General features: G+C 45.7%; 1 protein-coding gene across 6 annotated transcripts in view; it reads right to left on the minus strand.

Moving 5' to 3' along the window:
- Positions 1 to 18,306: 18,306 nt before the first annotated feature.
- Positions 18,307 to 24,268, minus strand: part of FAM107A (family with sequence similarity 107 member A) — a 57,439-nt gene continuing 51,477 nt past the window's right edge. For all 6 annotated transcript variants that reach the window (XM_045832327.1, XM_045832323.1, XM_045832324.1 and 3 more), the window contains 3 exons: positions 23,046 to 23,220; positions 21,351 to 21,507; positions 18,307 to 20,850 (listed from right to left, as the gene is read on the minus strand). In XM_045832327.1, coding sequence (XP_045688283.1) covers positions 20,743 to 20,850; positions 21,351 to 21,507; positions 23,046 to 23,215 — 435 coding nt within the window. In that variant the 5' untranslated portion in view covers positions 23,216 to 23,220 and the 3' untranslated portion in view covers positions 18,307 to 20,742. The remainder of the gene's footprint in view (positions 20,851 to 21,350; positions 21,508 to 23,045; positions 23,221 to 24,268) is intronic.

The raw sequence follows: 24,268 nt of genomic DNA on the forward strand, positions 1-24,268 counted from the left end.
CAACTTGGAGCGCATAAGGCATCTGGGGCATGCAAGATCGCAGCAGGTGGACTCTGAGCATGCATGCAGCAGCTGGCAGACCCAGTGAGGCAGTGATTGTGGAGCAGGGCAGAGTACGCAACCAAGGATCCCAGGGAAGGGACTGAGGTCCCACAGAGAATGGAGCTACTGCCATTGTTCCCTCTCGACCCCACCCTCACATACAACATCACAATCTAGTGACTGGGGTGCCCAGCCCTGGTGAACACCTAAGGCTCCACCCCTCACGGAAACAGGAGCGACCAGACCAAAAAAAAGAGAGAGAGAGAGATGGCTCAAACAGAAGAACAAATCAGTGCCCCAGAACTCATCCTTTTGAGCAACCAAGAGATAGCTAACCTATCAGATGCACAGTTCAAAACATTGGTGATCAGGAAGCTCACAGAATTGGTTTATTTTGGTCTCAAATTAGATGAACAAATGCAGGTTACCATAAAACAAATGAAGGAAAATGCACAGGGAACCAATAGTGATGGGAAGGAAACTGGGACTCGAAACAATAGAGTGGACCAAAAGGAAGAAAGAAACAACCAAACAGGAAAGAATGGAGAAATAAGAATTCAAAAAAAAAAAATGAGGAGAGACTTAGGAACCTCCAGGACATCTTTGAATGTTCCAACATCCGAATTATAGGGGTGCCAGAAGGGGAAGAGGTAGAGCAACAGATTGAAAACATATTTGAACAAATAATAAAGGAGAACGTCCCCAATCTGGCAAAGGAAACAGACTTCCAGGAAGTCCAGGAAGCTCAGAGAGTCCCAAAGAACTTGGACCCAAGGAGGAACACACCAAGGAACATCATAATTACATTAGCCAAGGTAAAAATAAAGGAGAGAATCCTAGAAGCAGCAAGAGATAAGGGGACAGTAACCTACAAAGGAGTTCCCATCAGACTGTCAGCTGATTTCTCAAAAGAGACCTTACAGGCAAAAAGGGGCTGGAAAGAAGTATTCCAAGTCATGAAAGACAAGGATCTATATCCAGGTTGCTCTATCCAGCAAAGCTATCATTTAGAATGGAAGGGCAGATAAAGTGCTTCTCAGATAAGATCAAGTTAAAGGAGTTTACCATCACCAAGCCTTTATTTTATGAAATGTTAAAGGGACTTATCTAAGAAGATTAAAAAAAAACATGTATAGTAAAAGGACAGCAAACTCACAATTATTAACAGCCACACCTAAAGCAAAACCAAAAGAAACTAAGCAAACAACTAGAACAGGAACAGTACCACACAAATGGAGATCACATGGAGGGTTAGCAACAGGGGAGTGGGAGGAGGAGAGAGGGGGAAAAGGTACAGAGAATAAGTAGCATAGATGGTAGGTGGAAAATAGACAGGGGGAGAGTAAGAATGGTATGGGAAATGTAGAAGCCAAGAACTTATAAGTATGACACATGGGCATGAACTAAAAGGGGCAATGTGGGTGGGAGAGGGTATGCAGGGTGGAGGGGAGTGAAGGGGAGATAATAGGACAACTGTAATAGCATAGTCAATAAAATACATTTAAGAAAATCAATGGCTACAATAAAGGAAAAGAAGGACTCAGCAATTCCACTTTTGAGTATTCATTTAAAGAAGCCCAAAACACTAAATTGAAAAGACATACACAGCCATATGTTCATTGTAGCATTATTTACAATAGCCAAGGTATGGAAGCAACCTTAGTGTCTATAAACAGGTGACTGTATAAAGAAGTGGTGCATATATACAATGGAATATGACTCAGCCTTAAAACAGAATAAAATCTTGCCATCTGCAACAACATGGATGGACACAGAGGGTACTGTGCTGGGTGAAATGAGTCAGACAGAGAAAGACAAATGCCAGATGATTTCACTTACATGTGAAATCTAAAGAACAAAACAAACAAACAAGCAGAATAAAATAGACTCTTAGATACAGAGGACATTTTGATGCCAGATTGTAGTGGAGTCTGGGAGATAGGTGAAAAAAGTCAAGGGGTTAAGGAACACACTGGTAGCTATAGACCTGTCATGGGGTGTCAAGTGCACACAGGGAATGCAGTCAGTGGTGCTCTGATAACTCTGTGTGGTGTCAGAGAGGCACTGGCTTCACTGGGTTGAGCACTTTGTAAGTTCTATAAATGTCTAATCACTGGATCATACACCTGAAACTAATGTAATATTGTATGTCCACTCTAATTAAAAAATAAAAAATTATTTTGAAAAATATTGATGGTCTTTTAATACTTGGTAAATTCTGTGTTTAAACAGTTTCTTCATCAGCTTTTGAGCTGACCCTGATTTTTATGTTTTGAATGTGATCAATTTCAATATGTTGCACCAGCCTACTGAATTCTCTAGTTAAAAAATTTTTTAATGAGGAGAAAGATGGCGGCGTGGTAGGAGGGAGCAGATTCCACTTCCCCTTATGCATGGGAGAAAAACTAATCAATCTATGGAGGAACAGAGCAAAAAGCCAACAATATCACAACATTTATGAAAATAAGACATCAAAAATTATAGTGGACATTGAAAAACCAGACGGTAAGGAGACTACTTCAGGATAATAAGGGCCCAGGGATCAGCTCGGGGACCAGGGAGGTTGCAACCCCCCAGGCCTGGTGCTCCCTGGTCTGCCTCAAGGTACTCGGGAGAGAGCAGGGTCAACCGCTCCCTCTCTGGCCAAACAAGGATTGAGCAGCTCGGGGGAGGCCTCAGGCCTCATTGCTTGATGGCACAGAGACAGGGGTGAGGACTGAGAGACAATCACACAGGGGCTACGAGCACCCACGCATAGCCCTAGGAAGAGTGTGTGCCCCAGCCTGTGCTACTTGGCCTGGCCATGCACCTGCGCCCCTAACCTGGAGAGAGTGTGGTTTTGTGGAAGACCCAGCCCCCACAGCATTGAACATGGAAAAGGCACAGGCGTTCCACGGGATCCCCCATGCCCAGGCTGTGAACTCAGGGAGAAGTGCGTGCCCCTCGGGATCCCCAGAGTTCACACTGTGAACCCAGAAAAGGTGTGGGCGCTCTGCAGGATCCCAGAGCCCATGGCGGTGAGCTCTGGAGAGCGGGCTTGGGAGCGCCCAGACCCACACCCAGGGCCCTGCGGAGAGGCACCAGACTGGCTCTGGGGAGACCATACAGCTAGCCCTGGAAACAGTACTTGAGAGACTGACTGAGTTCTGACTGGTAAGGGAGAAAAGCGATTCCAATCGCCCCTCACCCTGCTGAAGCCAGCAAGACCCAAAAAACTGGTTTGGTCAGTTAGAAACCAACAAGAGGTTTTTTTTGTTTGTTTGTTTGATTTTATCTTTTTTAAGGTAACTTTTTATTTTTTAATTCTTATTATTTTTATATATCTCAATTCCTGATGCTTCTCTTTCTTTCATTCTAGTATTATTCCTTCCTTTCCAAATTTATCTCTTCTTCAATCCATCTTCTGCTTTTTTCCTTTTTTTTTGAACCTGCAAGTTATTGCATATTTGTATTATCTTTTTTTCATTATTCTTACATTTTTTATTTTAATAGTATTTTGGTTTTCCTCTTCTTTCTGTAGTCTTCTTTGCTTAACTGGTTATACTGATTGTTTGATAGGTTTCCCCTGTTATCTCATTCATAGTGTATTGCTAATTTACTGTCCTTCATTTGTATTCCACTAGTACACTACTCAAGGTTCTATACTCCCTATTCTTGTTATCTAGATCTCATAGATTCTGCCATATGATTGTGGCTCTAATGTTACTGTAAATAAGACCTATTCCATACAATTGTAAATACTACACAACACCCCTCCCAGATTTCAACCCACTTTGAGGTTTCCCGAACTCTATTACTGTAGTGGTTAACTATTCTTTCACACACTACACCTATTTACCATTCTTTACTGTCACCCTACTTACAAATCTGACCTCCCACAGCCTCATGCTTTCTAGATCCAACTCATGATCCTTTCCTCCCCAACAAGAGTCTTATCTTTTTTCCATCCTTTCTAAAAAGTGGCTAGTGGGATGGAAGGTCATAGTTAACACAATACATAGCCAAAACATCTACTATCTCTTCTCTACTGGCTGCTACTATAAATATCATAGAATACTCTCTTGCTGTCTTAAACCATTTTGCCTTACCCCTCCAACTGATCACAAAAAAGAGTAGGGGGAAGCTGTGAACACCAAGATACCAGAAGGAGACTGCACCACTGAAACTCGCAGGTATTCTACCGCAGAAGTTTACACCATAAACCCAGGGAACCAGAACAGATCAATTTAAGAAACAGAGGCTAACAAGAAGAGTCTCACAAATAATGAGAAGACAAAGAAACAATCCCCAAATGAAGGGAAAGGAGGAAGCCTCAGGGAAAATGCTAAATGAAATAAAGGCAACTCAACTATTTCTTTGAACATATTGAGTTCAAAGAAATGATTTCAAAGAAAAGAAAAAATATTTCTTTGAACATATTGAGTTCAAAGAAATGATTATCAGGAAGCTCAGTGAGCTCACAATGAGCTACCAGAAACTGCAAGGAAACTACAACAAACTCACTGCAAACCATATCAACATGAAAAAAGGAAATAGAAACTATCAACAAGGGCCGAGAGGAAATGGAGAATACAATTTCTGAATTTAAGAACACCGTAGAAGGCATGAAAAGCAGGATTGATGAAGCACAAGATCAGATCAGCGAATTGGAGGACAAAGTAGAAAAAAACAACCAGAAAGAGCAAGAAAAGGAAAAGAGACTCAAAGAATGAAGAGGGATTAAGAGAAATGGAAGGTAATATGAAACGTAGTAATATCCGTATAATAGGGATACCAGAAGAAGAAGAGCAAGGGATAGAAAACCTATTTGAAAAAGTAATGATGGAAAACTTCCCTATTTTAATGAGAGAAAAAGTCACACAAATCCAAGAAACACAGAGAGTCCCACTCAAGAGGAACCCAAAGAGGCCCACCTCAAGACACATTATAATTAAAATGGCAAAATTTCAAGACAAAGAGAGAATCTTAAAGGCATCAGGGGGAAACAGGAAGTAACATACAAGGGAGCCTCGATAAGGCTAGCAGCTGACTTCTCAATGGAAATGCTCCAAGCCAGAAGAGAATGACAAGAAATATTCCAAGTAATGAGAACCAGAGGTCTGCAATCAAGGCTACATTACCCAGCAAGGCTCTCAATCAAGATAGAAGGCCAAATAAGAAGCTTCCTAGACAAAAGAAGTCTAAAAGAATACACCTCCACCAAACCAGCTCTGCAAGAGATGCTAAAGGGCCTGCTTTAAGGAAAGGAAGGAGAAGAGTGAGAGCGAGAGAGAGGAACACAGGCACAAAGGGAGTAAAATGTCAATGAATATGCACCTATCAATAATAACCTTAAATGTAAATGGATTAAATACTCCAATCAAAAGACATAGGGTAGCTGAATGGATAGGAAAGCATGACCTTCACATATGCTGCCTACAAGAGACCCACCTCAGGATAAAAGACCTACACAGGCTGAAAGTGAAGGGCTAGAAACAAATTTTCCAAGCAAACAGTCAGGGAAAAAAAAGCCGTGGTAGTGAAACTCATATCAGACAAAATAGACTTCCAAAAAAGGGCCATAAAGAGAGACCCAGAAGGTCAGTTCATAATACTTAAGGGAAGAATCCATCAAGAAGACATATACATTGTAAACATATATGCACCCAACATAGGAGCACCCAAATACATAAAGAAAATCTTAGAGGACTTCAAGAAAGATATTGACAGCAACACAATTATAGTGGGGAATTTTAACACCCCACTGTCAAAAATGGACAGATCTTCCAAACAAAATATCAACAAAGATATTGTGGCATTGAATAATGCCCTAGAGGAAATGGACTTAACTGATATATATAGAGAGCCCTCCATCCCAAAGAAGCTAAATACACATTCTCTTCAAATGCACATGGAACATTTTCAAAGATAGACCACATGATAGGACACAAAACAAGCCTCAACAAATTCAAGAAAATTGAAATCATACCAAGCATTTTCTCGGATCACAAGGGACTGAAACTAGAAACCAACCCCAAGGGAAAAAAAACAAAACACTCAAAATCATGGAGATTAAATAGCATGCTATTAAACAATGAATGGGTCAAGAATGAAATTAGGGAAGAAATCAAAAAGTTTCTGGAAACAAATGAAAATGAACTCACAACAACCCAAAACTTATGGGACACAGCCAAGGCAGTTCTGAGAGGGAAGTTCATAGTGATACAGACCTACCTAAAAAAGATGGAAACGTTTCAAACAAACAACCTAACCCTACATCTACAAGAACTCGAGGAACAACAACATAGACAGCCCAGAGCAAGTAGAAGGAAGGAAATGACCAAGATCAGAGCAGAATTAAATGACATAGAGACTAAAAGCACAATTCTAAGGATCAATGAATCCAGGAGTTGGTTCTTTGAGAAGATAAACAAAATCAACAAGCCTTTAAGCAGACTCATCAAGAAAAAAAGAGAGAAGACCCAAATAAACACAATCAGAAATGAAAGAGGAGAGATTGCAACAGATACCACAGAAATGCAAAGGATTGTAAGAAATTACTATGAAGAACTGTATGCCAAGAAATTTGAAAACCTAGGTGAAATGGATAAATTTCTAGAAAAATATAATCTTCCAAAACTCAATGAAGAAGAAGCAGAAAGCCTGAATAGACCAATAACAGCAAATGAAATTGAAGCAGTAATAAAAAAACTCCTGACACACAAAAGCCCTGGACCAGATGGTTTCACAGGAGAATTCTACAAAGGATTTAAGAAAAAGCTAACCCCTATCCTTCACAGACTGTTCCAAAATGTCCAAAAAGATGGAAGACTCCCAAACTCTTTTTATGAGGCCAGCATCATCCTAATCCAAAAGCCAGATAAAGACACAACAAAGAAAGAAAACTTCAGGTCAATATCGCTGATGAACATAGACGCTAAAATCCTCAACAAAATATTGGCAAACCACATACAATAACACATTAAAAAGATCATACACCATGACCAAGTGGGATTCATCCCAGGGATGCAAGGATGGTACAATATTTGCAAATCAGTAAATGTAATACATGACATAAACAAAAGCAAAGACAAAAACCACATGATCATATCAATAGATGCAGAAAAAGAATTTGATAAGGTACAGCACCCATTTATGATAAAAACACTCAGCAAAGTGGGAATAGAGGGAGCATTCCTCAACATAATAAAGACCATATATGAGAGACCTACAGCCAACATCATACTCAATGAGTGAAAACTAAAATCCTTTCCACTAAGATCAGGAACAAGACAAGGCTGTCCACTTTCACCACTTCTATTCAATATAATACTGGAAATTTTAGCCACAATGATCAGACAAGAAAAAGAAATAAAAGGCATCCAAATCGGAAAGGAGGAAACAAAACTGTCACTGTTTGCAGATGACATGATAGTGTATATAGAAAATCCTATAGACTCGGCCCAAAAACTGCTTGACCTAATAAATGAATTTGGCAAAACAGTGGGATACAAAGTTAATATCCAGAAATCAAAGGCATTTCTGTACACCAACAATGAAACAGCAGAAGCAGAAATCAAGAAAAAAATCCCATTTGATATAGCAAAAAGAAAAATAAAATACCTAGGAATAAACCTAACCAAAAAGGTAAAAGACCTGTATGCAAAAAACTACACAACACTGAGGAAAGAAATCAAGGAAGACACAAACAAATGGAAACATATACAGTGTTCAGGGGTTGGAAGAATTAACATAATCAAAATGTCCATACTACCCAAAGCAATTTACACATTCAATGCAATACCTATTAAAATACCAATGACATATTTCACAGACATAGAACAAACACTTCAAAAATTTATATGGAACCATAAACGACCCCGAATAGTTGCTGCACTTTTGAGAAAGAAGAGTAAAGTAGGAGGGATCACAATCCCTGATACTAAACTATATTACAAGGCCACTGTAATCAAAACCAACCTGGTACTGGCATAAAAACAGGCACATGGACCAATGGAACAGAACAGAGAGCCCAGAAATAAACCCAAGTCTCTGTGGTCAATTAATATTCAACAAAGGGGGCAGCAACATAAAATGGAGTGAAAATAGCCTCTTCAACAAATGGTGTTGGGAGACCTGGACATCTACATGCAAAAAAATGAAACTCGAGCACCAACTTACACCTTACACAAAAAATAAATTCAAGGTGGATGAAAGACTTAAATATAAACCATGACACCATTGAAGTCGTAGAGGAGAACATAGGCAGGAAAATCTCAGATATTTCAGCAGAAACATTTTTACTGATATGTCCCCTAGAGCAAGGGACATAAAGGAAAGAATAAACAAATGGGATCTCTTCAAAATAAAAAGCTTCTGCACGGCTAAAGAAAATAGTATTAAAATAAAAAGAGAACCAACTGTATGGGAAAACATATTTGCCAATGATACCTCAGACAAGGGTTTGATCTCCAAAATATATTTAAAAACTCACACAACTCCACTCTAAAAAGACAAGCAACCCAATTAAAAAGTGGGTAAAGGACTTGAGCAGACACTTCTCCAAGGAGGACATACAGAGGATTCAGAGCATATGAAAAGATGTTCAATATTGCTAGCTATCAGACAGATGCAAATTAAAACCACAATGAGATACCATTTCACACCAGTCAGAAAGGCCATCTTAAACAAAGCAATAAACAACAAGTTTTGGAGAGGTTGTGGAGAAAAGGGGACCCTAGTGCACTATTGGTGGGACTGCAGACTGGTACAACCACTATGGAAAACAGTGTGGACCGTCCTCAGAAAACTAAAAATGTATCTGCCTTTTGACCCTGCAATTCCATCGCTGGGACTATATCCTAAGAACCCTTAAACACCAATCCAAAAGAACCTAGGCACCCCAATGTTCATAGCAGCACAATTTACAATAGCCAAGTGCTGGAAGCAACCTAGGTGCCCATCAGTAAATGAATGGATCAAAAAACTATGGTACATTTACACAATGGAATTCTATGAAGCAGAAAGAAAGAAGGAGCTCCTACCCTTTGCAACAGCATGGATGGAACTGGAAAGCAGTATGCTAAGCGAAACAAGCCAGGCAGTGAAAGAAAAATACCATATAATCTCACCTTTAACAGGAACCTAAACAACAAAACAAAGAAACAAGCAAAATATAGTCCAAGATACTGAAATAGAGGACAGGCTGACAGTGACCAGAGGGGAGTGGGGAGGGAATTTCAGAGGAGAATGGGAAGGGTTTACAGGAACAAATATAAAGGACACATGGACGAAAACTAGCGGGGGGCATGGAAACAGGAGGGAAGTGGGGAGGCATGGGTGGGTGGGCTGGAATGGGAGTAAAGGACTGAAAACTGTACTTGAACAATGATTAAAATAAAATAAAAAAAGTTTTTTAATAAAAAATTTCAAACCTGTACAAAAAGTGAGAGAACAATATAATCAGACCACAGGTACCTAACATGCAGCTTTCACATATATCATCTTATATTCTTTGTCTTAAGGTTTTTTTGAAATATCTTGAGACTTTCAGAAAGTTACAAAAAATAGTACAGAATTCCTGCATACCTTTCACTCAGCTCCTGACAATGTTAACATCTTACATAATCACAATGCAGTTATTGAAACCAAGAAATGAACACTGATACCGTCAGTACTATTAACTAATCTTCACAACTTATTTGCATGTGTTGGAAGGTTCCCAAGATCAATCTCAGTTTTAATGATTTCCTAAAGGACTTGTAGAACTCAGAAAAGCTATTCTCATGGTTACGGTTTATTAGTGCAAAAGGATATAAATTAAAATCAGCAAAGGAAAAAGGTATGTAGGGTGGAGTCCAGGGGAGACCAGGTGTAAGCTTCCAGTCACACTCTCCCAGTGGAGTTGTGTGGACAGCATTTAACGCTCCCTGTGTGACTACACCTGTGAGGCACTAGTAACCAGGGAAGCTCTCTCAGGCTTGGTGTCCAGAGCTTTGAGCCATCAGTCATAGAGGCCTGGCATGCTGGTGTGACTGAGCTTAGTTAGCTCATCTCCAGCCCCTGCAGAGGTCAAACTGATAGCATATTCCAAGAACTTAGACTTTACATCCCAGGAGCCGTCAAGGGCCAGTTTTTTTTTTTTAAGATTTTATTTATTTATTTATTTATTTATTTATACAGAGGGGAAGGGAAGGAAAAAGAGAGGGAAACATCAACGTGTGGTTGCCTGTCACGCACTCCCTGCTGAGAACCTGGACCGTAGCTCAGGCATGTGCCCTGACTAATAATTGAACCAGCAAGCTTTTGGTTCACAGGCTGGTGCTCAACCAACTAAGCCACACTAATCAGGGCAAGGGCCAGTCTTTTCTTTGGAATGAGTAGGGTTCAAAGTCCTGCTGAGTTAGCCATGTACTTACTGCACAATGGGTTTTGCCAGTTTTCCTAGTAATGCCTTCTTCCCAATCAGTGTCCCACACTGCATGTAAGTGTCCCATCTCTCCAAGTTGGCACTGTTCCTCAGTCCTTGTCTGTTATAACCTTGATACTTTAAAGAGTACTGGTCAGGTGTTTTTCTAGAATATGCTTCAATTTGAATTTGTTTCGAGGTCAAGCTCTCAGTGATGTTTAATTTGCTTTTTCATACCCCGTGTACATAACATTTTTATTTTTGTTAATTCAAATGCATTCAGTTTTGCTGACAGAAGTTTAATTCGTCATAGGTAGGGTTAAATTCTATTCTGTGTTCTTATTTTTATAGTTTAAAAATATTTAACTTTCATTTGCAGTGTGTTCTGTATATGTAGAATGTGTGGGTCTATATTCTTTCTTTTATATTGTTATTGTCTTACAGAGACATTTATTGTTATTTTTGTAGAACAAATTCATTTGATAAGTGAATAAATAAATATTGAGAAGTATTGTGTTACTCTTAGCACCTTATATATTAAATTCTTATGTTTGCTTAATCCTATCTTGGAAATATCAGTTTTGTGTCAGTGGTTCATTATTTCTGCCTTAACTTGATATCATGTGGTGTTATAATTACCCTTTTGTTATGTTTTGAAATTTTAAAATTTGGTAGAGTTGAGCCCATCTGTGTGTGTGTGTAATTTTTTCAATTTTCCCCCTTTGGCATTCCCGTTTGCTTATTTTTTGAGTTGAATTTCTGTAGTGAACATATATTGCTTTGCCTGCTCAGCAACCCTTCCCTCATTTTGGTAAGAAAACACTTCTTTCCTGTGAAGAACCCATATGCTTTGGGTGGGGTTGCTTCTCCCTCCCAGGGGACATATGGGTGGGCATATGGTCCAGTCATGATCAAGCATAGTATCTTATCTCCCTGGTCAAAAGTGATTGGTTCCAGAATGAGCACATAATCCAAGTTGGGCTGACCAGAAACCCCCCTCTCTGACCACCCTGCTCCCCCAAGTGGTTCTTAGTTGGGACACAGACACCTGTTCAGTGCTTGCTTCATTGGAGGAGGTCAGGGGCTACTGGAGTCATCGAAGTCCCCACATGCAGGGGGAGGAAGGGAAAGAGAGAGAGGGAGGGAGGGAGAGATAGAGAGAGAGAGATGTGACTGGTGTGGCTGGGTGGGTTGGACATCATCTAGCAAACCAAAAAGTCGCCAGTTCAATTCCCCACCAGGGCAGATGCCTGGGCCAGGTTGGGAGCATGCGAGAGGCAACCCTTCGTTTCTCTCACACATCGATCATTTCTCTCCCTCTCTCCCTCTCTCCCTCCTTTCCCTTCTCTGTAAATATAAATAAATAAAGTCTTTAAGAAAAAGAGAGAGTGAAAATGAGAGCTGATACCTTGAGTCCCTGGATCCAGACTTGACTTTATACTTTTGAAATATAAATATTCCTTTTCTTCCTTTTAAGTATTTTAAAACATCGTCACCCTAGGATATATGTATGATCTTAGAGAGAGAAGACATGGGTGGGGGCGGGGGAAGAGTGAAACATAGATTGGTGTCCTCCCGCATGCTCCCTGACCAGGCATCCAGCCCGCAACCTTCGGGCATGCAGGACCAGGCTCCGACTGACTGAGCCACCAGCCAGGGCTTCCTTTTCTTCTTAAATTCAGCTTGAGCTGATTTTTTTTATTTGCCACCAAAAGAGTCTTGATTAACACAGTTTCACTATTTTTTTTGCAGTGATTTTCCTAGGACTTCTTTATCTGTTGATCAACAATTCCCTCCTGAATTCCTCAGAGTCATTCCAGTTTCTGTAATACAGCTTTCCACATGCATCAATCACTTAAGCCTACTGGCTAGAGCTAAGGCTAAAATCTTTAACTCTTGAGTTCCCCCATCGGTAGTAACACCTAGCTCAGAAGGTGGCTTTAGGACTGGATGAATCTGAGTATGTGGAGCCCTTGGCCACACAGTGCTGGGGGAGGGGTGGTCTTACTCCTGCTGCATGACCACTGGGATTGGTGGGCCATCCAGGGCCTGGCAGTAAACTGAGTTCATCAGAAATGCAGTATCTGTGGCCAAAGGGAGCAGGATGTGTGGAGGTGGGGGTGGAGGTTTAACAATGAACATGGCATTGCTGGTGAACCACCAAGCCTGCTTGCAGCTGGGTATGTGGGTCAGCAGCCCACACTTAAACCCCAGGAGGGTTGGGATGGACCCTTACCCCACCCTCCCAGCAGGCCTCCTCTGGGCCCAGAGGTTAAGGTCTTTAATCCTGCCCCTCCCAAGCTGACTCCACCGCTGGAGCTGGGGGCAGAACTCGCTGAGAGTACAAAGGGCAGCTGGGCACACTGCGCATGTGTGAGCACCTACAACTGCATGCAGCCTGTGGGTGGCCAGTGAGACACCTGTGTCTTTAGCCTCCCTCTCTGGTGGCTGCAGAAGACCCAGGGAGCCTGGCAGGGGGCAGTCATGTGTGCCACCTGCCTGGGGAGTTTCCCCACCTCTTACAGTACCATACAGCATCACAATTACAGCCACTCGCCCGTGACATCCTACGTCACCCAGAGGCTGTCACACCCAACCACCCTCTCACACTTGTATTGTCAGACACGATTGTCCCTTACTGCGGCTGGTTCCCCGATCACCCTGTGGTCACTGTGCTCCTGCGCGTCTCTGTATCCTTTGTTCATCCTTCATTTGTGGCACCGAGTCCAGCATCTATTTGTTGCCCTGACGGGACAGACTCCGGTGGGTAGGTGGGCCGGGCTCCTGGAGCTCACAGGCTGGGGGACAGATTAACCAGTTCCCCTCTCCACCCAGGGAACCAAGCCATCGGGGTGGCGGAAGGGGCAGGCAGGGCCAGCTCCGGAAGAACCCAGCTGCGGCTAGGTACCTACCCCACTCAATACAGTTTTACTATTTGTCAAAGTCTCAGTATCTCCTGGGGACTTACAACCTAGCAAAGATGACAGTTCCCCTACATTAATATACAGACTTTATAGCATCAGTCCACCTTCCCAACTCATAGGACCACCTCTGTGTCAATTTTTCCCGGCAGTGTCTTTTATTCCTATTAGTGTTTTAATAATTTTATTGGAATAAATTACATTTTGAGTTAGACTAGCACCCGTATCATTTACTTACTTGTTTAAAACATTATTTCAAGCATCATCCTTTTCTCTAGCCATGAACACAGAGATGGGAGCGCCGCAGATTTCTGCGGCTTTGGCTGGTGTCACTGTTGGCAGCGTGGGTTAGACTCTGCCGCAGGCACCGCGCAGCCCCAGACCTGGACGGCTGAGCGCAAGTTTACTTCTTTCTCGTGCGCAGTCTGCCGCTGGTGTGCCCACGGTCCAGGCAGCTGTCCTCTGCATGCGGACTTAGTGAGCCAGGCTGCTTTTAATTTTGTGTCTCCTCCATCTTATCTGAAAGCTTCTGCACTTGCTGCGGAGGGGAGGAGAGAGGCCGAGGGTCCCCCTGGGACTTCTCACTGCTTCATCACAGAAGTGACCCTCTTCATACTCTGCTCTCATTTCATTGACCAAAACTCGTCACAGGGTCCTGCGGAAGGGTGAGGGGGCTGGGAAGCAGAGCCTTCCCACTTCCCGGGAGCAGAAGGACAGATGGCAGGAAGCCATGGAGATCCGGCCATGCACGTGCTCTCGGCCTCTTTGGGTTTGCAGAGATCCTTGGTGGGTTAAAGTAGAAGAGAAACTCTCAGGAATTGTTTTATTTTATTTTATTTTTAGATTTTATCCATTTATTTTTAGAGAGCATGGAAGGGAGGGAGAAAGAGAAGGAGAGAAATATCAATGTGTGGTTGCCTCTCACATGCCCCCAAGTGGGGACCTGCCCCACAACCCAGGCATGTGCCCTGATTGGGAATTGAACTGGCAACCCTTTGATTCACAGCCCACACCCAATACACTGAGCTACACCAGCCAGGGCTCAGGTGTTGTTTTGAAGTGGCAGTAAAAGGAACAGATAATATGGGGATGGAGAAGGTATGGGGTGTGAGAATGTAGGGGGTGATACCTCCCCAAAAATGGGAATTGAGGGAAAGGCGGATGGTCTTGAGGTGATCAGCCATGAGAAAGGGATGGACGCCAGACAAGCTTATGGACTAAGAGAAATAACCAAGTGGAAATAGGACTCGGTGGGCAGGTCAATGACAGATATGACAGAATGAAAGTACTGAGAAAAAAAAGACAATAATTAACTTTTATTGAGTGCTGGCCATGCGCCTGGTACTTGCCAAACATTTTATGTTTGTTAACCCAGTCCTGTCAACAACCAGCGATGCTGGTACTATCAGAACCCTCATTTAACAAACAAGAAATGCAAAGATGTTAAGTAACTTGTCCAAGGTCACCCATCTTGTGAGTGGCAGAGCTGGACCTTCCACCCCACCCCCAAACCTGACATCTGTCTGACTTTGTAGCTGGGGCTCTTAGCAGCCGTGCTGTGCCACCTGTCAGAATGTCCTTAAAGTGGAGACAGGAATAAGGAGGAGAAACTTTCATCCCTTGACATGTGCCAGGCCCCAGGCACTCTATTTTCTTGTGTTTTAGGACCTGCCAGACATAGAGGAGATGCTCGATGAACATTTCTCCCCTTCCTGCTTCTTCTGAACTTCCCGGGGAAAAGGGCAGACATATGGACCCCTGTGTCCCATTCGGCTGCTGTCTTTTCTCAAAGCTGTGAGTGGGATGGGGCTGGGAGTCTTGTCCCTTGGCCGGTCTGCCAGACTGCCTGCTGGCTGGAAGAGGAAGGAGGAAGGCTGTTTGGCCTGAGCATACTTGCAGGATGTTTCTGGGGACAGATGGGAACGCTTACGTGTGGGTGCTTTGCAAAACATCCTCCTGCAGCCTCTACCAGCAGGGCTGCCAGGATAATGTGTGGGTGCCAGGCAGGCAGACGTGGGCTCACCTCCCTCTTCTGCCACTTGCTGACTGCATGCAGGGGCTTTGCCTCTAAACTTTGGGTTCTTCACCCAGAACATGCAGGCAGTGACAGTCTGGGGAGAGTAAATGAGAGAATCCATGTATCTCACCTGGGCCCTGGTAAGACACTGAACGTTCTACCAATGCAGACAACCTCCCTGTGTCAGAGATCTGGAAAGGGTGGTCTGGCACTTTCCCAGGCTTGTGACACATACTGACTGACATGGCTGGGGCTTGAATCCAGGCCTGTGCACAGAGTTAACCCTCTTCATAGGGCAAGCCTGACAGTGACCTTGCAGGGGGAATGTGCATTTTAGGTCCAGTACCCGAGAGGGTGAGCTTGGGTGCCTGGTCCCATGAGGGGCCCTTCCTCAGACAGGGGAGTCTGGCTGGCAGCTGGTAGCCAGGAGAGTTGCCAGGGCCCCTGACAGGGCCAGTTTCAGAAAACGAGCCCAGCCCTGTGTCCTCTTTGAGTGAGTGCCAGCAATCCCCAACTCAAAAAATTGCAACAGACTGAAATGAGGGCAGTTAACCACCAGGAGGATGAGGGTTCTGTTCTTGTGAAGCCCAGCAGAAGGGGCATCGTCAGGAAAGGCCCTGGTGGCAGCAAGGTGGCGGTGGGGTTGGTGAGTCTCTGGGGGCACTAAAAGATTAAATCATTTAGGCCACTGCTCAGCCATAGGTCCAGTCCTGCAAGGGGACAGAAATGCCACCATGATGGTAGGTTCTAACCCAGTGGCTGGACCCAGAGACTGGTAGCTTGGGGGTGGGGTGACAGCAGAGCTGCGACCATGGCAGTGTGCAGACTGTCCTCACCCCAGGACTCACATCGGTCTGTGTTGGCCTGAGTCTATTTTTTATACGTGGAGGTCAAGTTCCACAAGTTCAGATGGACAAATGACAAACGGAAGGTGAAATAGGTTCCCTAATCTCATGGCAAAAGGTCAGGAAGGCATGGGGCCCTCCTATGAGCCTTTTATAAGAGCAAATCCCAGCAGACTCTGCAGACAGATGGCTCTGTGAATGCCAGCTCTCCCCAGGTGTTGTTTTGTGATTTATCAAGTCCCTTAATTTAAATTTACCTGAGCTTGTTTTCTTCATCTGCAAAGTGGGGATGATGATATTGACTTGTCATGGGTGGTGATATCGCTGACCTTCCATAAATGCAGTGATCTTTGCTGACACCCACTGACAACATTTTTGAACACCTGCTATATGCAGGGTCCTGGGCTGGGACTGGTAAGGGTGAGCAGAGTCAGACAGGGACCCTGCCCTCATGGCCCAGGAACTGTACAGTTAGCAAGTGCGGCGAGGCTGCCCTGCAATAGGTCCTAGGACCTGAGGGCTCCCCGGGAGCTCACACTACAGAGCAGAGGGGAGGTGCCTTCCCCTCCTAAGGTCTCCCTCTTTCTCCTAGGCTTTGCATTCAGTGCTGGGGTGCCACTGAGGAGGGTGCTCTCCAAACCCACACCAGGACTTGTGGTGTCGTGGGTGTGAGAGACTGTGGCCTCCATGAGAACAAGGCTTGCTACTTGTAGTCTCCATTTCCGCAGGTCTGACGTCGGAGCTGCAGCAGCTCCTTCCTTCTCCAAGGTCTCTGGGACCGGGTGATGGCCACCAGCTCCAGTGTGGGTCCTGCAGGCACAAATCCCATTGGGGCCCAGGTGTACTGACGGAAGCCCAAGCAGCCAAAGGAAAGCTTCTGGACCAAACTGACATCTCTGGGCCAGGGTCAAAACTGTGGAGGGTGGAGTTAGGTGGCTGATGGGGATGGGCGGGGCTGGACCTGGGAGGAAGCTGGAGAAGGGGAAGAAAGGGTTTCTCGTTCACTCAACAAACATTTATTGAGCACCTACTCTGCCCTATGCCCTATTGGGCTACTGCCTTTTCACAAGGCTAGGAGTGGGATGGCCAGGTGATTCTGGTCCCAGAAGCCCACTTTGCCAGATTTGTGTAAGCCAAGCCAGCTGCATGGAGGGAAGGAGGAAGGAGGAAAACCATTGGGAATCAGGAGTGAACAAGACAGATAAAAGTCTCTGCCCTCATGGCACTGACATTATTGTTAGCAGAGACACATGATGGGCAAGTAAAATATATGTTAGGTGGTGATAACTGGTAAGGAGGAAGAATAAGGCAGGGAAGGAGGGCCCAGACGTATGTAGATGTTGAGATTTTAGGTGAGGTGACAAGGGGGGGCCTCGTTTACCCAGAGCAAGAAAAAGACCTGGAGAAAGCAAGGCAACAGGCGGCGTGGTGTCTGAGGAAAGAACACTCCTGGCCGTGGAATAGCAGGTGCAAAGGCAATGAGGTGAGGCATGCTTGGTGGGTGTGAGGAGCTTGGCTGGCCAAGGCTGTGTGAACCGGGGTCAGGGGGAGGCCAGTGGGAAGTAGGTCAGAAGTGAAAAGGGAGCTAGACTATAGGACCTTTTAGGTTGCAGGGAGGATTCTACTGGGAGCCTGTGGAGGGCTCTATGCAGAGGAATGGTGAGATCTGCCTTAGATTTAACAGGATCATTTGACTGCTCTGTTGAGAACAGGGTGTATGGGGTGGTGGCAGAAGCAAGGAGACCAGTTCAGAGAAGGCCACTCCAATATTCCAGATGTATTGTTTTCCACTATGCTCCCAGGACACAGCATGCTTCCTAGTACAGAGCAGGCACTCAACCAATATTTATTGAATGATGTGGGGATTAGTGATGTCCAAATACTAGTTTTCAGATGGATGCTGTGTAGACTATATGGAGAAAGTATGGAAATACTGCAGATCCCAGGTACTGCTGCTGGGGATCTTGATCCAATAGTTTTCTGATGGGAGAGAGGAATCTGGGTTTTCAGTACAGTCTGCAGATAATTCTGGGCAGGGCTGGCTTTCTGTGTCAGAAATGTTTTTGTCTGCAAGTAAGAGAGACTGACCAACAATGGCTTAAACAAAGAAAGCTTTATTTTTATTTACAATAATCCTGGATGAGGATGGCTGCTGGCTTGACCCTATCATCATCTGGCTTGGTCAAATGATGATAGGGTCAAGGTCTTTGACATCCTCTTGGGCTTTTCCTCATTGTATCAAGGGGGCTGCTGTGGCTCCAGGCATCACATCCTCAATCAAGGCAGAAAGAAGGGAGGGGCAGGGGAGTGTTACCTATTTTCTGTCTCTTTCATCAGAAGAGCATAAGCATTCACAGAAGTCTCTGTAGATTTCCTGTTAAATTTCACTGCCCATACCTGGTCACATGCTTACTCCAAGCTGCAAAGGAGGCTGGAACAGTGAGAATCTGAATTTACAACCTCTACAGTGGGAGGTTGCTGGAGAGGAGTTGGGTCTGACCACTGGGAAGTAAACGGGGGTGTCTGCCATGGTTCCATGGGACAGATGGTACTTGAGGTCCCTTCTATTCTAGGGCTTTGTCTCCTCGACTTGCCACCTCCATGAAGTACCCCTGATGACCCCTGAGTAAAATGCTAAGGGGCCTACTCCAGGTTAGAGACTCTGTCATCCTTCTCTTCATGTGTCTGAACAACACATCAACCTCTGAGGTGGCTTCTCTGGGGCAGTGGTGGTCTTTGTGAAGGATAATACATCCTGAGCATCAACTCATTTGGCAGACTTTTAAAACAGTGGTACCACACTCTTATCTCCAAGAGCCTTTTGGAGCTCAACTTACACACACACACACACACATGCAGCATGTCTCTATTCACATCCCCATGTGGGCACTGCACATGGGAAAAGGACACCCTGATCATGCAGTCAGGAGGGAGACCAGGATGGCCCCTTTCCTAGGGTGGTCCTGCTGCTGGTAAGAATCAGACAGCATCCCAATGGTAGCTCTTCCTGGCAGTTCTGGGTGTGAAAAGAAATGCTTTTCTAGCCTTGCTTGCTCGCCTTCCATGGTGGGTTTACAAAGCCAGAGGCAGGGTTTATTCTTCAGGAGAGAAAGAAACAGACCTGATTTATTCTTTAAACCTTTAAAAATGGGAGCAAAAGGTGAAAACATTTGGTGTCCCATGGGAGGGATCTTTGGAAGTCACTGGAGCTGGCCCAGGTGATGAAAACCAAGTGGCAGTGGTCTCAGGTTCAGGGACTGCACATGGGGACTCCACGGGGCCAGGCTGTGAGGGTGGCAGTGGGCTCATCAACCCGCTGGTTCTATCTCCAGAAACCTGTAGGACCCCTGTATATCTGCTGTCCATAGGTTTTAGGAAAAGGTAACGAAATTTTTTTTGGCTATAATTGTACCTTAACAGTATGGTAGGAAATGCAGATTGGCAATTTTATACATCACTGGTGAAAATCACAATCACATACTTGACACAATTTGCTAGGCTTTAAAAGTCTTCTCAGGCCTGGGGTCCCTGGGGTGGGCTGGATAGTAAAGAGCCTCGAGGGCTGCAGAGGTGGGTGGGAACCCTCAGGGTATAGGTCCATGGGAGCTGGGGGGTAGAGATGGCTTCAGGGGTGATGTTTCCAATATTTAGCACCCCTGGGTGCTCCAGCTTTGCTGCTTAGTGTAGTCCTAGAAGCTTGTTAGAAATGTAGAATCTCAGCCTCCACACCAGATCTACTGAATCAGAAGCCGCATTTTAACAAGATTCCCAGTGATTTGTAGGCACAATGAAGTTTGGAAAGCGCTTTTCTAGAAGTCTGGGAGCAGGAAGGCTGCAGCCCTGGCTAGGTGTGGTTATAAGGCCCGGACAGGGTGGGCTGTGGAGAGGAGAGGGTGTGGGGGAAAGGCTGGCAAATTCTAAGAGGCTGTCTTTGTTAGTACCTTTCCCACTTGCCAGGATGTGAGCCAGAGGCCACCTGCGTGCTGCACTGCTCTGCCCTTCCTCACCAAGAACTGAGAACTGTTTTCCCCTTGGTTGGCTTTCAAGGCAGGTGTCCCGAATGCTCCATTACTTGCTTCACACCTGGCTGCAGGTAAAATCATGAGCAGGGAAGCTCTCTGAAACCTGTGAGTCAGGCTGCCCAGAGAAGCAGGGCCCCATGGGGGCCTGCACAGCATGGAGGGCTTGTCAGGCCAGGGGGCCCCTGTCCTCCCTTCCCCACTCTGCCAGGAGAATCTCAGCAGGACTCAGAAGCCTCTTCAGGAAGAGGTGCTTTGTCAAAGTTTTCCCAGCAGTGGCTTTCTCTTGGAGCAGGAGGGGTGGGCGCTCAGAAGGAAAATCCTGGAGGCTTTCGGGGGTAGGGGGAAGGGGATAGGCATGCCCTCTGGGACAATGCATTTTTACAGGAGCAAGCGTGAACATCAAAGATGTCCCAAGGCCTGGGGTTCCAGGGCCGCCAGATGCAGAAGAGTTGGGGGAGGGCGGGGGCCAGGGGTGGGCTGTGGGGTTCTGAGGCACCACCAGCCAGCTCTACAGCACTCTCTCTTCACTCGTCAGCGTGGCAATTCTCCGCAGGTTTTCCCTGACTTTAATGAATTCGGGGGCATGGTCCTCTTCCTTTTCTGGTGGTTTTTCCAGCTGAAGGAGAGAGGAGAGGTGTCAAGTGGGTGGGACTAGGGGAATTCTGAGTTTCAAAAGCCACTGGGTTTGGACCAAGTGTCCTCTCTGGAGAAACAGAATCAGGAATCAGTTTTGCCACCAGCCTGGTAGCTTAGGGGACAAAGCTGAGACTAAGTTCTGCCTGTGAGGCCTAGTTCAGATTGCTTCCTTCTTCTGGGCCTCAGCTTCCTCATCTCTAAAATGGGAATGCCATCTCTTTCACAGGGCAGCTGTAGGAATGAAATCAGAATCCACATATAATAGACTGGGCCAATGAGGAAACTGCGGTTTGGAGAGGGGAAGCCACCGGCCCAAAGTCACACAGCTAAGTGAGTGGCAGAACGAGGACTCAGGCCAGTGGTAGACTCATGGTCCAGTCCTCATTTTGCTCATCTAGCCACTGTGGCCACATGCAGAGCTCTTCCTTGGGCCAGCTGACATTCTTGGAGGCACAGGCGGGCTGGGTGCCCCTCACTCACCTGGTTCAGCCTCTGCTGCCGTCTCAGCAGCTCCTGCTCAAAAGGGCACTGCAGCCGCTTGGCCTCCAGCTCCTCCTTCTTCTTCTTGATGAGCTGGTTCCGCCTGCGGTGTTCTAGGACGCGCTGCAGCTCCGGCTTGCTGTCCACACCCAGGCCCCTGGGGTGGGGGGACCCGTCAGGAGACCCCAGCTCCCCCATCCCAGTCTCAGGGCTGCACCCTATGGTGACACCAACCTACCCCGTTATCTCTTATCTCGTGTAATCCTCCTGGCTGCCCCGGTGGTGGGACCCTTACTGCCCCATACACAGAGAAGGCGAGGGGGGCTCCTAGGGCTTCAGACACTGGTCCGAGGCACAGCTCCAAAGGGGCTGCATGAGGATTTGCCTCCAGGCCTGCCTGACCGCAGAGACCAGCTTTATGTTATTTCAGGTTATTTTCTCAGGGTGTTTCTAGAGGTGGAACTGTCGGGTCAGACTCTCTAAAAGATTTTGGGCACCTTTCCACCGGCCCCTTAGAAAAGGTTCCCAGTTTATACTTCTGTCAACAGTGTACAAGGGCATCTATTTCTCCCCACTGTCACCATCCAGTCTTTTGAATTTGAGAATCTGGTAGGCAAGAAACAATATCTGGTTTTCATTTGTTTCTTTGATTATTAGTCACATCAAATAGTCTTTGAGATGTTTACCAGCTATTTGCATTTCCTCTTTTGTGAACTAACTATACCCATCTTCTGTTCATTTTTCCTTAGGGATTTATAAGCTAGGTACATATTAATTTTTGTCTCTTATTAGATTGCAAATTATTTCCCCTGATGTGTCTTTAGGCTTTTAAAAAATTGTGGTGATGACTCTAAAAGGCAGCCAGAGAAATACTCATGACGTACTAAGAGGAAAACAAACATCAAGGATACAAAATGTTATCTGCTGGAAGGTCCTTTGCACACAGCTGAAAACAAGAATGGCAATCACAGCCGGTCCGCGCCAATACTGGAAGCGGCCAGGAGAGGGAGCTGTGGGGGCACCACCACCGCCCTTCAGGCATTGTGAGCTGGGACTATTTTCCAGGCCCTGGAGTGGGAGCTGGCAGAGGCTCAGCTTCCCTCTCCACTAGTCCACATTCCCTTAATTGCTGAGTTCTAGCTCTGCCATCTTGGGCGTCTCTCTTTCACTGCCCTGCACCCCCCTCCCCCCCTGGGGTCTCTCTGCTCCACTCATGCTCCCTCCAGGATTGTGACACTTCTGCTTGAGACCCTTCCCAGGACCACACGGTTCCTCTGTCCTATCTCACAATCTATGTTCCAGCCACACTGAGACACTGGTGTTTCCTGTCCATTTGCACATGCTCATCTGTCTGCTGGGAATATACCCCATCAAAGCACCCACCAAACCACCTGGTTATGCATCTGCCCCCTCTGTTAGAACAGAAACATTCCTTCTGCATCCCCAGGGTCTAGCACAGTGCCTGGCACATAGTAGGTGCCCAGTAATTGTATGTGGCGGCCAGAGCCAAAGTGGGTAGCTTTTGAACCTTCACATTTTCTGTTGGTGACCATGTGGGGTACCCCCAGCCCTCCTCAAGCTCCCAGGAGCCCCAGGATTGTGACCAGGCCTGCCTTCTGTGAGGGGCACCTCCTCAGACTGCAGCAGGCCCAAGGAGGGGTTTGCCAGGAGGTGGCAGCCTAGCTCCGCTCCCACCTTCTGTGGTTCATGAGCAGCTCTCGGTGCAGCTCCTGGTGGCTCCGGGAGGCCTTCACGGGGTTCAACAGCTTTTTGGGCTTGATGAGCTCCGGGTTCCACTCTCTGTACTCAGGCCGGGCCATCAGGCCGCCAATGTCTGCCCGCTCCCTCTGGATCTCTGAGTACATGGAGGCTGTAGAGATAAGCAGAGGGGTTGGCCAGAGCTGGCCACAGTCTCACCAGTCCCTGCAGGCATAGCAGAAGGGCAAGGGTCTTGGCGTTAGATGAAACTTGACCACCTGCCACCCACTGCTGTGTGGCCCTGGGCAGGCTAGCCAACTCTCTGAGCCTTAATTTCCTCAACTGTGGAATGAAGATGACTGAACCTGTGCACAGGGTCGTGTGAGGGCTGGAGATGAGTTTGTAAAGTGGGGATTAGAGCTGAAGCACTGCTGGGTCACAAACAACTGGTGACATGTGCAAATGCTTTTGGCCTGACTTTGAAAAAAAAAGCTGCCCTGCCTTGAAAGGGATTGCACTTGAGTTTCTGTTTTCCAATGAGCTCAGAAAAGGAATAAATATTTAAAAGGAGCAATAAGTACTCATTAAAGATAATTTGGATAAATGCTTTAATTAAAAGAAAATATCACTCCTTATTGCTCAACTTTCTTATCCAGAATCCCATATTCCTCCATGGAAATGTCCAGCTTTTCTCTTTCTCCAGATCAAAGAGGAGTGCACGAAGTCCCGAAACCGCTGTGCCTCTGCTGACAGAGGGACGGCTGCCATCTCTAGTGCAGATGTCTGGCTTCTCCATGGCCTCGTTTCTGCCGCAGCAGCTTGAAATTTGTCAACTAATTGAAATTCAGCCAGAGGGGTTCCCTCCTCCACAAGCTGGCTACATATCCTTTAAGTACTCAAAACTTTAAGTGCATAGAAAGAGAGAGAGAGATTTCTTCTAAAAAAGTGTCAGGGAGGTGACACAGCCTGGCCGTTAGCTGCTTACAGTAAATAGAGTGAAAATTCAGGGATTGGCTCTGCCCCCTTCACGAGTCCTGCTTTTCTGAGGTTGAGCCTCTGCTGTATGCTAGGTTGCAGTGTCTGGTCTGCTCTGTGGTAGACATTCAGTTCATATTTGTCAGTAATTGATAGTGGAAGCTTTGACATTGTACAGATGAAGAAACCAAGGCTCACAGAGGGTCATCTTAGGAAGGTATTTGGTTTCCATGAGGCAACCGAGA

Source organism: Phyllostomus hastatus, unplaced genomic scaffold (genome assembly GCF_019186645.2).
Source record: "Phyllostomus hastatus isolate PE091 unplaced genomic scaffold, TTU_PhHast_1.1 phas_contig_16, whole genome shotgun sequence".
NCBI lineage: Eukaryota > Metazoa > Chordata > Mammalia > Chiroptera > Phyllostomidae > Phyllostomus > Phyllostomus hastatus.